Raw genomic sequence first — 13,916 nt, 5'->3', positions numbered from 1 at the left:
AGAAGAACAATACGTTTCACAGCCAACAATCTATTTTGGTTGACCCTGAAGGATTACAATTGATTATGGGGTCTTCTAAAGACCCCCACCATTGATTATGTTGTTATTCATTTGCTTACGTGCCATTGTACTTATGCTCACTGTATAGCTGAATATTGAGGCTGTGTCTAGCTCTCTGCCAGAACCCGCAGCCCCGCGTCTGTGAGAAAAGGGACTGAGGGTGATAGCGAGACACAGAGAAGACAGCGTCTGTTTTTCTCTGAAACAAAGGCAGATTTGCATACCGCTGAGACAGGTTCTCAGAAACTTTGTGTTAAGAATAACTTGTTCTTCCAGCTGCACATGCAGGTTTTGGACATAGGAGATCATACCGTAAGGCGGAGGTCACACCGTAAGGCGGAGGTCACACCGTAAGGTGTGATCTTGGGTATATAAGATTCGAACCAGCGACCTTTCGGTTACTGGTCCGCTAGGCTACATGCCCCCCCAGACAAGACAACACTCTCCCTTGCCCTGAGCTATGGCATCTTTATTGAAGATTAAAACACTTTAAAAGAGGAAAAAGTCAAAGCAGCGTTGGGTTACATCAGGTTACATCAGACTCTGGGAATTCTAGACTATGTCCCAAATGGCACCTTAGTCTTTTAATAGTGAACCACTTTTGACCAGTGCTCTGGTGCACTATGAAGGGGAAAGGGTGCGAGTTGGGACATACCTCTTATCCTTATGAGGAGAAATATCAACTAACAAACTAACAAAGTCATGAGAGGAAAAAAAACTGTCTGTGTATGATTGTCCTGTTACTCACGTTGGGCCCAATTCAGACACGGATAGGTTGTCTTAAGTCCATGTTAAGTATACTTACCTCAAGTCTGAATCGGGCCTGTTATAAACATGGCATTGGTATTGGCTGAATCGGTGAAATATTCATGTAGAGATAGAGATCAATGTAATGGTTCTGTCGTTACCACATTGTGTCACAGGGTGTAAAAGTATACATCTAATTATTACAGGGTTACTATAACTTAAAATGGTGATGTGCATCGTTCACAAATATGAACTGGTTTCTCTACAATGGTGCTACATTTGGTAATGGGACTTCATCATTTCCAGTGAACATGTTGGCAACATCAATACTTCTGAACAGTTCTCTTTTCCTTCATGTCATTGCACATTCTTGTAAAGCAGTTCAACTAGGATTCATTCCCATGTTCAAAACGATCAGTGGGTAAACATGGGTAAAGTCTATGAAATAACAGTTAGTTTGTACCAAATGGTTTAACAATGACATTAGGGGTATTCTCTGTATACTACTATACTTAGATTCATAATTTGGCATGCACATTTACCAGCATTACACAACATTAAGTCACTAACACTACTGTAACGCCAACATTAAATTCCTTAACTTTATATACAATAAATACAGAAAGATAACTTTTCCGAAAGAGAAAATATGGACCCGTTAAGGATCTTAAAAACATAAACATGAAATCAGCAAATATGTGGAAAAATACCACAACTATACATGTACAATGAGTTGTAGAAGTTAAGCGTTTTTTTATATATATATATTTTTTCTTTTCTTTTTACAGTATATAACCATGGGTCGTATTCATTAGTGCACACCGTAGAAAAACGTTTTGCAATGGAAAACGAAAAGGTAGTGCCTCCCTGTTTCAGTCCGTTGTCTTCTTTCAAAGACGTCGGTGCCTAATTAATAGAATCCTGGTTTGTCTAGGAACTGTCATTGTCTCCTCTCCTTCATCTGCAGTTATATGAGTGTTAGCTGTGTTGCTGGCGATATCAATATACAATAGAACAGGCAATCCAAGCCCAGTCAGTCCCCATTCAGGTCCTGTAATGACTGTCTCTTAATACTTCTCCAGTCCACTGCCTGAAAGATCGGCAGATCTAATGCCCTTTTGATGATGCTCCAAGCTGGTCTCATCTGAGGCAGTTGTTGGTTTCTCTTTCTCTAGGGGCAGCCTGGTTGGTTCCTGGTGGCTTTGTCCTCTAGGGGCAGCCTGGTTGGTTCCTGGTGGTTTTGTCCTCTAGGGGCAGCCTGGTTGGTTCCTGGTGGTTTTGTCCTCTAGGGGCAGCCTGGTTGGTTCCTGGTGGTTTGTCCTCCTCTAGAGGCAGCTTGGTTGCTTCCTGGTCGTTTTGTCCTCCTCTATGTAACGGATATGAAATGGCTAGCTAGTTAGCGGGTACGCGCTAATAGCATTTCAATCGGTTACGTCACTTGCTCTGAGACCTGAAGTAGGGTTTCCCCTTGCTCTGCAAGGGCCGCGGCTTTTGTGGAGCGATGGGTAACGATGCTTCGTGGGCGACCGTTGTTGATGTGTGCAGAGGGTCCCTGGTTCACGCCCGAGGTCGGGGCGAGGGGACGGTTTAAGGTTATACTGAAATGGCTAGCTAGTTAGCGGGTACGCGCTAATAGCATTTCAATCGGTTACGTCACTTGCTCTGAGACCTGAAGTAGGGTTTCCCCTTGCTCTGCAAGGGCCGCGGCCTTTGTGGAGCGATGGGTAACGATGCTTCGTGGGCGACCGTTGTTGATGTGTGCAGAGGGTCCCTGGTTCGCGCCCGGGTCGGGGCGAGGGGACGCCGTAAAGTTATACTGTTACATCTAGGGGCAGCCTGGTTACTTCCTGGTGGTTTTGTCCTTCTCTAGGGGTTGGTTACTTCCTGGTGGTTTTGTCCTCTAGGGGCAGCCTGGTTACTTCCTGGTGGTTTGTCCTTCTCTAGGGGCAGCCTGGTTGCTTCCTGGTGGTTTTGTCCTCTAGGGGTTGGTTACTTCCTGGTGGTTTTGTCCTCTAGGGGCAGCCTGGTTACTTCCTGGTGGTTTGTCCTCCTCTAGGGGCAGCCTGGTTACTTCCTGGTGGTTTGTCCTCCTCTAGGGGCAGCCTGGTTACTTCCTGGTGGTTTGTCCTCCTCTAGGGGCAGCCTGGTTGCTTCCTGGTGGTTTGTCCTCCTCTAGGGGCAGCCTGGTTACTTCCTGGTGGTTTGTCCTCTAGGGGCAGCCTGGTTACTTCCTGGTGGTTTGTCCTCCTCTAGGGGCAGCCTGGTTACTTCCTGGTGGGTTGTCATCCTCTAGGGGCAGCCTGGTTACTTCCTGGTGGTTTTGTCCTCCTCTAGGGGCAGCCTGGTTGGTTCCTGGTGGTTTTGTCCTTCTCTAGGGGCAGCCTGGTTACTTCCTGGTGGTTTTGTCCTCCTCTAGGGGCAGCCTGGTTACTTCCTGGTGGTTTGTCCTCCTCTAGGGGCAGCCTGGTTACTTCCTGGTGGTTTGTCCTCCTCTAGGGGCAGCCTGGTTGGTTCCTGGTGGTTTGTCCTCATCTAGAGGCAGCCTGGTTGGTTCCTGGTGGTTTGTCCTCCTCTAGGGGCAGCCTGGTTACTTCCTGGTGGTTTTGTCCTCCTCTAGGGGCAGCCTGGTTACTTCCTGGTGGTTTGTCCTCCTCTAGGGGCAGCCTGGTTACTTCCTGGTGGTTTGTCCTCCTCTAGGGGCAGCCTGGTTACTTCCTGGTGGTTTGTCCTTCTCTAGGGGCAGCCTGGTTACTTCCTGGTGGTTTGTCCTCCTCTAGGGGCAGCCTGGTTACTTCCTGGTGGTTTGTCCTCCTCTAGGGGCAGCCTGGTTACTTCCTGGTGGTTTGTCCTTCTCTAGGGGAAGCCTGGTTACTTCCTGGTGGTTTTGTCCTTCTCTAGGGGCAGCCTGGTTACTTCCTGGTGGTTTGTCCTTCTCTAGGGGCAGCCTGGTTGGTTCTCTGGTCACCCAATCCAGACATGGAATAGAATCACTGAGCCAGGCATGACTATATAGTGGTCCATGATCTTTTGTGTTCATGACTCCACAGATCTGTTTTATAGTGTGTGTGTGTGTATGTGTGCGTGTGTCTGTCCTTCCTTCCTTCCCTAGGATGTGTGTGTGTCCTCCACTGAGCCAGAGTGTAAACAAAGAGGGTACCACACATCTCCACTAGTTATATCACATCCCAGTGTCTTCCTCAGACACTTCAAATAGCTCTAATATATTACACTTTCAGTATGCTTTATCCAGTCTCACACAGCAGTGAGTCCACACAGCAGTGAGTCCACACAGAGCCTTTGTTGGTATATCATCTAGTATGTCCACAACACTGATGTTGTACTGGTACTTTGTCTCTATAGTCACAATACAGTCTTTATACGCAACCCCAGGTGGAGCAGCCCGTGCCCCAACAGTAAGTCATAGGTCTAAGGTCGCGGCCCAGCGTTAGGGAGTGGTCTATCTATAGCAGGGAGCTGGTAGGGCTGCCGGGCAGGGGGGGGCTGTGGCTCTGGTGGCTGTGGCTCTGGCTGTGTGTAGGGCTGTAGCTCTGGCTGTGTCTCAGGGGCAGCAGGTCGTAGTGGCTGGGGATGTGGCTGTTCCTGGGGAGGTCGTACGGGTTCTGAGGGTACGTGGGAACCACCACACCATTACAGCCCTGGAGAACACTCACCTTGGGTTCTAAAGGGGGGATGGAGATAGGGGGATGGAGGGATAGATATAGGGGGATGGAGGGATAGAGATAGGGGGATGGAGGGATATAGATGGAGGGATAGAGATAGGGGGATGGAGGGATAGAGATAGGGGGATGGAGGGATAGAGATGGAGGGATAGAGATAGGGGGATGGAGGGATAGAGATGGAGGGATGGAGGGATAGAGATGGAGGGATGGAGGGATAGAGATAGGGGGATGGAGGGATAGAGATGGAGGGATGGATGGATATAGATAGGGGGATGGAGGGATAGAGATGGAGGGATGGATGGATATAGATAGGGGGATGGAGGGATAGAGATGGAGGGATAGAGGGATAGAGATGGAGGGATGGAGGGATAGAGATAGGGGGATGGAGAGATAGAGATGGAGGGATGGAGGGATAGAGATAGGGGGATGGAGGGATAGAGATAGGGGGATGGAGGGATAGAGATAGGGGGATGGAGGGATAGAGATAGGGGGATGGAGGGATAGAGATAGGGGGATGGAGGGATAGAGATAGGGGGATGGAGAGATAGAGATGGAGGGATGGAGGGATAGAGATGGAGGGATAGAGATAGGGGGATGGAGGGATAGAGATAGGGGGATGGAGGGATAGAGATGGAGGGATAGAGATGGAGGGATAGAGATGGAGGGATAGAGATGGAGGGATAGAGATAGAGGGATGGAGGGATAGAGATAGAGGGATGGAGGGATAGAGATAGGGGGATGGAGGGATAGAGATGGAGGGATAGAGATAGGGGGATGGAGAGATAGAGATATGGGGATGGAGGGATAGAGATGGAGGGATAGAGATGGAGGGATGGAGGGATGAAGGGATGGAGGGATAGAGATAGGGGGATGGAGGGATAGAGATGGAGGGATAGAGATGGAGGGATGGAGGGATAGAGATGGAGGGATGGAGGGATAGAGATAGGGGGATGGAGGGATAGAGATAGGGGGATGGAGGGATAGAGATAGGGGGATGGAGGGATAGAGATAGGGGGATGGAGGGATAGAGATGGAGGGATGGAGGGATAGAGATAGGGGGATGGAGGGATAGAGATAGGGGGATGGAGGGATAGAGATAGGGGGATGGAGGGATAGAGATAGGGGGATGGAGGGATAGAGATAGGGGATGGAGGGATAGAGATGGAGGGATAGAGATGGAGGGATATAGATGGAGGGATGGAGGGATAGAGATAGGGGATGGAGGGATAGAGATGGAGGGATAGAGATGGAGGGATGGAGGGATAGAGATAGGGGATGGAGGGATAGAGATGGAGGGATAGAGATGGAGGGATGGAGGGATAGAGATAGGGGGATGGAGGGATAGAGATAGGGGGATGGAGGGATAGAGATAGGGGGATGGAGGGATAGAGATAGGGGGATGGAGGGATATAGATGGAGGGATAGAGATGGGGGATGGAGGGATAGAGATAGGGGGATGGAGGGATAGAGATAGGGGGATGGAGGGATAGAGATGGAGGGATAGAGATAGGGGGATGGAGGGATAGAGATAGGGGGATGGAGGGATAGAGATAGGGGGATGGAGGGATAGAGATGGAGGGATAGAGATGGGGGGATGGAGGGATAGAGATAGGGGATGGAGGGATAGAGATAGGGGGATGGAGGGATAGAGATAGGGGGATGGAGGGATAGAGATGGAGGGATAGAGATGGGGGATGGAGGGATAGAGATAGGGGATGGAGGGATAGAGATAGGGGGATGGAGGGATAGAGATGGAGGGATAGAGATGGAGGGATGGAGGGATAGAGATAGGGGGATGGAGGGATAGAGATAGGGGGATGGAGGGATAGAGATAGGGGATGGAGGGATAGAGATGGAGGGATAGAGATGGAGGGATGGAGGGATAGAGATAGGGGGATGGAGGGATAGAGATAGGGGGATGGAGGGATAGAGATAGGGGGATGGAGGGATAGAGATGGGGATGGAGGGATGGAGGGATAGAGATGGAGGGATGGAGGGATAGAGATAGGGGGATGGAGGGATAGAGATGGAGGGATGGAGGGATAGAGATGGAGGGATAGAGATGGGGATGGAGGGATAGAGATGGAGGGATGGAGATAGGGGATGGAGGGATAGAGATGGAGGGATGGAGGGATAGAGATGGAGGGATGGAGGGATAGAGATGGAGGGATAGAGATGGAGGGATGGAGGGATAGAGATGGAGGGATGGAGGAATAGAGATGGAGGGATAGAGATAGGGATGGAGGGATAGAGATGGAGGGATGGAGGGATAGAGATGGAGGGATGGAGGGATAGAGATGGAGGGATAGAGATGGAGGGATGGAGGGATGAAGGGATGGAGGGATAGAGATGGAGGGATAGAGATGGAGGGATGGAGGGATAGAGATGGAGGGATGGAGGGATAGAGATGGAGGGATGGAGGATAGAGATGGAGGGATGGAGGGATAGAGATAGGGGGATGGAGGGATAGAGATGGAGGGATGGAGGGATAGAGATAGGGGGATGGAGGGATAGAGATAGGGGGATGGAGGGATAGAGATAGGGGGATGGAGGGATAGAGATAGGGGGATGGAGGGATAGAGATAGGGGGATGGAGGGATAGAGATGGAGGGATAGAGATGGAGGGATGGAGGGATAGAGATGGAGGGATGGATGGGGATAGAGATAGGGGGATGGAGGGATAGAGATAGGGGGATGGAGGGATAGAGATGGAGGGATAGAGGGATGGATGGAGGGATAGAGATGGAGGGATAGAGATGGAGGGATAGAGATGGAGGGATAGGATGGAGGGATAGAGATAGGGGGATGGAGGGATAGAGATGGAGGGATGGAGGGATAGAGATGGAGGGATAGAGATAGGGGGATAGAGATAGGGGATGGAGGGATAGAGATGGAGGGATGGAGGGATAGAGATGGAGGGATAGAGATAGGGGGATGGAGGGATAGAGATGGAGGGATGGAGGGATAGAGATAGGAGGGATGGAGGGATAGAGATGGAGGGATAGAGATAGGGGGATGGAGGGATAGAGATAGGGGGGTGGAGGGATAGAGATAGGGGGATGGAGGGATAGAGATAGGGGGATGGAGGGATAGAGATGGGGGATGGAGGGATAGAGATGGAGGGATGGAGGGATAGAGATGGAGGGATAGAGATAGGGGGATAGAGATAGGGGGATGGAGGGATAGAGATAGGGGGATGGAGGGATAGAGATGGGGGGATGGAGGGATAGAGATGGAGGGATGGAGGGATAGAGATGGAGGGATAGAGATGGAGGGATAGAGATGGAGGGATAGAGATGGAGGGATAGAGATAGGGGGATGGAGGGATAGAGATGGAGGGATGGAGGGATAGAGATGGAGGGATAGGAGGGATAGAGATAGGGGATGGAGGGATAGAGATGGAGGGATGGAGGGATAGAGATGGAGGGATAGAGATAGGGGGATAGAGATAGGGGGATGGAGGGATAGAGATGGAGGGATGGAGGAATAGAGATGGAGGGATAGAGATAGGGGATGGAGGGATAGAGATGGAGGGATGGAGGGATAGAGATGGAGGGATAGAGATAGGGGGATGGAGGGATAGAGATAGGGGGATGGAGGGATAGAGATAGGGGGATGGAGGGATAGAGATGGAGGGATAGAGATAGGGGGATGGAGGGATAGAGATAGGGGGATGGAGGGATAGAGATGGAGGGATAGAGATGGAGGGATGGAGGGATAGAGATAGGGGATGGAGGGATAGAGATGGAGGGATAGAGATAGGGGGATGGAGGGATAGAGATAGGGGGATGGAGGGATAGAGATAGGGGATGGAGGGATAGAGATGGAGGGATGGAGGGATAGAGATAGGGGATGGAGGGATAGAGATGGAGGGATGGAGGGATAGAGATAGGGGGATGGAGGGATAGAGATAGGGGGATGGAGATAGGGGGATGGAGGGATAGAGATAGGGGATGGAGGGATAGAGATGGAGGGATGGAGGGATAGAGATGGAGGGATGGAGGGATAGAGATGGAGGGATGGAGGGATAGAGATAGGGGATGGAGGGATAGAGATGGAGGGATGGAGGGATAGAGATGGAGGGATGGAGGGATAGAGATGGAGGGATGGAGAGATAGAGATAGGGGGATGGAGGGATGGAGGAATAGAGGGATAGAGATGGAGGGATGGAGGGATAGAGATGGAGGGATAGAGATAGGGGATGGAGGGATAGAGATAGGGGGATGGAGGGATAGAGATAGGGGATGGAGGGATAGAGATAGGGGATGGAGGGATAGAGATGGGGGGATAGAGGGATAGAGATGGAGGGATGGAGGGATAGAGATGGAGGGATGGAGGAATAGAGGGATAGAGATGGAGGGATAGAGATGGGGGGATAGAGGGATAGAGATGGAGGGATGGAGGGATAGAGATGGAGGGATGGAGGGATTGAGGGATAGAGATGGAGGGATGGAGGGATAGAGATGGAGGGATGGAGGAATAGAGGGATAGAGATGGAGGGATGGAGGGATAGAGATGGAGGGATAGAGATAGGGGATGGAGGGATAGAGATAGGGGGATGGAGGGATAGAGATAGGGGGATGGAGGGATAGAGATAGGGGATGGATGGATATAGATGGGGGGATGGAGGGATAGAGATAGGGGGATGGAGGGATAGAGATAGGGGGATGGAGGGATAGAGATAGGGGGATGGAGGGATAGAGATGGAGGGATAGAGATAGGGGGATGGAGGGATAGAGATGGGGGATGGGGATAGAGATAGGGGGATGGAGGGATAGAGATAGGGGGATGGAGGGATAGAGATAGGGGGATGGAGGGATAGAGATGGGGGGATAGGGGGATAGAGATAGGGGGATGGATGGATAGAGATAGGGGGATGGATGGATAGAGATAGGGGGATGGAGGGATAGAGATAGGGGGATGGATGGATAGAGATAGAGGGATGGAGGGATAGAGATGGGGGGATAGAGATGGAGGGATGGAGGGATAGAGATGGAGGGGATAGAGATAGGGGGATGGAGGGATAGAGATAGAGGGATAGAGATAGGGGGATGGAGGGATAGAGATAGGGGATGGATGGATATAGATGGGGGGATGGAGGGATAGAGATAGGGGGATGGAGGGATAGAGATAGGGGGATGGAGGGATGAAGAGAGAAAGAGAGGTTTGAACTTTTATCATCATTCAAACACTTCATACAAGTGCCCTCCGCAATAACCCCCTCAGACAGAGAGAGAGAGACAACAGACAGAGACAACAGACTGAAACAACAGACAGAGACAACAGACAGAGACAACAGACAGAGACAACAGACTGAAACAACAGACAGAGACAACAGACAGAGACAACAGACAGAGAGAGAGAGAGACAACAGACAGAGACAACGGACAGAGACAACAGACAGAGACAACAGACAGAGACAACAGACAGAGACAACAGACAGAGACAACAGACAGAAACAACAGACAGAAACAACAGACAGAAACAACAGACAGAGAGAGAGAGAGAGACAACAGACAGAGACAACAGACAGAGACAACAGACAGAAACAACAGACTGAAACAACAGACTGAAACAACAGACAGAGAGAGAGAGAGAGACAACAGACAGAGACAACAGACAGAGAGAGAGAGAGACAACAGACAGAGACAACGGACAGAGACAACGGACAGAGACAACAGACAGAGACAACAGACAGAGACAACAGACAGAGACAACAGACAGAAACAACAGACAGAAACAACAGACTGAAACAACAGACTGAAACAACAGACAGAGAGAGAGAGAGAGACAACAGACAGAGACAACGGACAGAGACAACAGACAGAGACAACAGACAGAGACAACAGACAGAGACAACAGACAGAGACAACAGACATAAACAACAGACTGAAACAACAGACAGAGAGAGAGAGAGACAACAGACAGAGACAACAGATAGAGACAACAGACAGAGACAACAGACAGAGACAACTGACAGAGACAACTGACAGAGACAACAGACAGCGACAACAGACAGAGACAACAGACTGAAACAACAGACAGAGACAACAGGCTGAAACAACAGACTGAAACAACAGACTGAAACAACAGACAGAGACAACAGACAGAGACAACAGACAGAGACAACAGACAGAGACAACAGACAGAGACAACAGACAGAAACAACAGACTGAAACAACAGACTGAAACAACAGACAGAGAGAGAGAGAGAGACAACAGACAGAGACAACAGACAGAGAGAGAGAGAGACAACAGACAGAGACAACGGACAGAGACAACGGACAGAGACAACAGACAGAGACAACAGACAGAGACAACAGACAGAGACAACAGACAGAAACAACAGACAGAAACAACAGACTGAAACAACAGACTGAAACAACAGACAGAGAGAGAGAGAGAGACAACAGACAGAGACAACGGACAGAGACAACAGACAGAGACAACAGACAGAGACAACAGACAGAGACAACAGACAGAGACAACAGACATAAACAACAGACTGAAACAACAGACAGAGAGAGAGAGAGACAACAGACAGAGACAACAGATAGAGACAACAGACAGAGACAACAGACAGAGACAACAGACAGAGACAACAGACAGAGACAACAGACAGAGACAACAGACTGAAACAACAGACAGAGACAACAGGCTGAAACAACAGACTGAAACAACAGACTGAAACAACAGACAGAGACAACAGACAGAGACAACAGACAGAGACAACAGACAGAGACAACAGACTGAAACAACAGACAGAGACAACAGACTGAGACAACAGACTGAGACAACAGACAGAGACAACAGACAGAGACAACAGACAGAGACAACAGACAGAGACAACAGACAGAGACAACAGACAGAGACAACAGACTGATAACCAGTCAGTTACACAGAAAAACGAATTCATCTTCCTCATGAGCTCATCTTCTCCAGAACCCCTATAACTCACCCACGTCATAGACGTTCTTGCTGGTGGTGGTGGTAGTAACTATAGCAGAGGAACAGTAGGAGATGTCGTGGTGGACAGGACTCTTCATCTCTACATAGCTGCTCTCTGTGTGTTTACAGGCCACGGCCAGCGGGTCATTGATGGTGGCGTAGGGGTTCTCACTGTTCAGAGAGCAGCTGCTGGACAGCGAACCCTTCATGTAGTCTGACAAACACAAATGACACACTGAGAAGCAGGAAGACAGGAAGACTTTTACCAAGGTAAAGGGCCTTGTTATTATGTTATCTGTTAGCGAACGATTCTGACATCAGCAATGACATTGAACAGCCTTTCAATGCATTCGTCATATCAACATTGGGAGGCGAATACAACATTAAGATTACAATTCTACCCCAGGAGGTAAGACAAGTGAAAACTATTATCCACTGACAACCTGTAGATAAACAATTAAAAACAGAGTACAGGATAAATGACACAGGACACAACATTCACAGCATTAGTAGCATATCACAGTATGAAGCATTTAAATCCAAAAAAAGTGAGTTTGTTTATGGGGTGTTATGTTAGTTAGAGACTGGAGGAGAGGACCAGAGAGGAGTGTGTTAGTTAGAGACTGGAGGACGGGACCAGAGAGGAGTGTGTTAGTTAGAGACTGGAGGACGGGACCAGAGAGGAGTGTGTTAGTTAGAGACTGGAGGACGGGACCAGAGAGGAGTGTGTTAGTTAGAGACTGGAGGACGGGACCAGAGAGGAGTGTGTTAGTTAGAGACTGGAGGACGGGACCAGAGAGGAGTGTGTTAGTTAGAGACTGGAGGAGAGGACCAGAGAGGAGTGTGTTAGTTAGAGACTGGAGGAGAGGACCAGAGAGGAGTGTGTTAGTTAGAGACTGGAGGAGAGGACCAGAGAGGAGTGTGTTAGTTAGAGACTGGAGGAGAGGACCAGAGAGGAGTGTGTGAGACCATCAGGAGGAAGGAACACACACAGAGGAGCAGGAGATCACAGGCGTGCCCTGTGGAGAGAGAGACACAGAGGTCAAAACACACACAGAGGTCAAAACACACAGAGGTTCATACATACACACCAGTTCATACACGTCAGTTTATACACAAACCAGAGTGTGTGAGCGGTGTTGAGTGGTCGGAAATCCCGCTCATTGCTTACAGAGCGGTGCAACGCTCCGGCTCTCCACGTCCTTTCCAACCGCTCTGTTAAAAACCGCTCCTCGCTCACAGGAAGAATAAAAACTAGCCGCTCCAAATTCCCTCCATTCATTATAATCACCATTTAACCAACACCCATCTATTGTTGTGACTACCTGGACCTACCATTTAACCAACACTCATCTATTGTTGTGACTACCTGGACCTACCATTTAACCAACACTCATCTATTGTTGTGACTACCGGGACCTACCATTTAACCAACACCCATCTATTGTTGTGACTACCCGGACCTACCATTTAACCATCACCCATCTATTGTTGTGACTACCCGGACCTACCATTTAACCAACACTCATCTATTGTTGTGACTACCTGGACCTACCATTTAACCAACACCCATCTATTGTTGTGACTACCCGGACCTACCATTTAACCAACACTCATCTATTGTTGTGACTACCTGGACCTACCATTTAACCAACAACCATCTATTGTTGTGACCACCTGGACCTACCATTTAACCAACACTCATCTATTGTTGTGACTACCTGAACCTACCATTTAACCAACACCCATCTATTGTTGTGACTACCCGGACCTACCATAAGGTTTTGAAGTTTTGAAACCAAACCATATGATTTGAATGAAAAGTATAATTTTTATATTTGTATATATATACAGTATACAGTGGGGCAAAAAATTATTTAGCCAGCCACCAATTGTGCAAGTTCTCCCACTTAAAAAGATGAGAGAGGCCTGTAATTTTCATCATAGGTACACTTCAAGTATGACAGACAAAATGAGAAAAAAAAATCCAGAAAATCACATTGTAGGATTTTTAATGAATTTATTTGCAAATTATGGTGGAAAATAAGAATTTGTGCAAGGAGGAGCAGGATGAGCACTGCCAGAGCCCTGCAAAATGACCTCCAGCAGGCCACAAATGTGCATGTGTCTGCTCAAACGGTCAGAAACAGACGTCCACAGGTGGGGGTTGTGCTTACAGCCCAACACCGTGCAGGACGTTTGGCATTTGCCAGAGAACACCAAGATTGGCAAATTCGACACTGGCGCCCTGTGCTCTTCACAGATGAAAGCAGGTTCACACTGAGCACGTGACAGAGTCTGGAGACGCCGTGGAGAACGTTCTGCTGCCTGCAACATCCTCCAGCATGACCGGTTTGGCGGTGGGTCAGTCATGGTGTGGGGTGGTATTTCTTTGGGGGGCCGCACAGCCCTCCATGTGCTCGCCAGAGGTAGCCTGACTGCCATTAGGTACCGAGATGAGATCCTCAGACCCCTTGTGAG

The 13,916-nt window shown here is 49.3% G+C and overlaps 1 protein-coding gene across 1 annotated transcript; it reads right to left on the bottom strand.

Moving 5' to 3' along the window:
• Positions 1-508: 508 nt before the first annotated feature.
• On the bottom strand, positions 509-13,908 carry LOC129834828 (multiple epidermal growth factor-like domains protein 11). Its single transcript, XM_055900128.1, has 2 exons — positions 11,446-13,908; positions 509-4,486 (listed from the first exon to the last, which is right to left on the bottom strand). The coding sequence occupies exons 1-2, from the start codon at positions 11,642-11,644 to the stop codon at positions 4,269-4,271; spliced, it is 417 nt and encodes a 138-aa protein (XP_055756103.1). The 5' UTR covers positions 11,645-13,908; the 3' UTR covers positions 509-4,268.
• Positions 13,909-13,916: the final 8 nt, after the last annotated feature.

Source organism: Salvelinus fontinalis, chromosome 35 (assembly GCF_029448725.1).
Source record: "Salvelinus fontinalis isolate EN_2023a chromosome 35, ASM2944872v1, whole genome shotgun sequence".
Classification (NCBI taxonomy): domain Eukaryota; kingdom Metazoa; phylum Chordata; class Actinopteri; order Salmoniformes; family Salmonidae; genus Salvelinus; species Salvelinus fontinalis.
Note: the sequence above shows the minus strand (reverse complement) of the source record. Positions and strands in the feature narration are given on the sequence as shown.

What these genes read in the sequence shown, in the direction of transcription:
- LOC129834828 (XM_055900128.1), bottom strand. Translation starts at nt 11,644, where the DNA reads ATGAAGGGTTCGCTGTCCAGCAGCTGCTCTCTGAACAGTGAGAACCCC. An exon ending in CAAGAACGTCTATGACGTGG is followed by an intron (nt 4,487 to 11,445) that starts GTGAGTTATAGG and finishes TCCCCCCTTTAG; the next exon opens with AACCCAAGGTGAGTGTTCTC.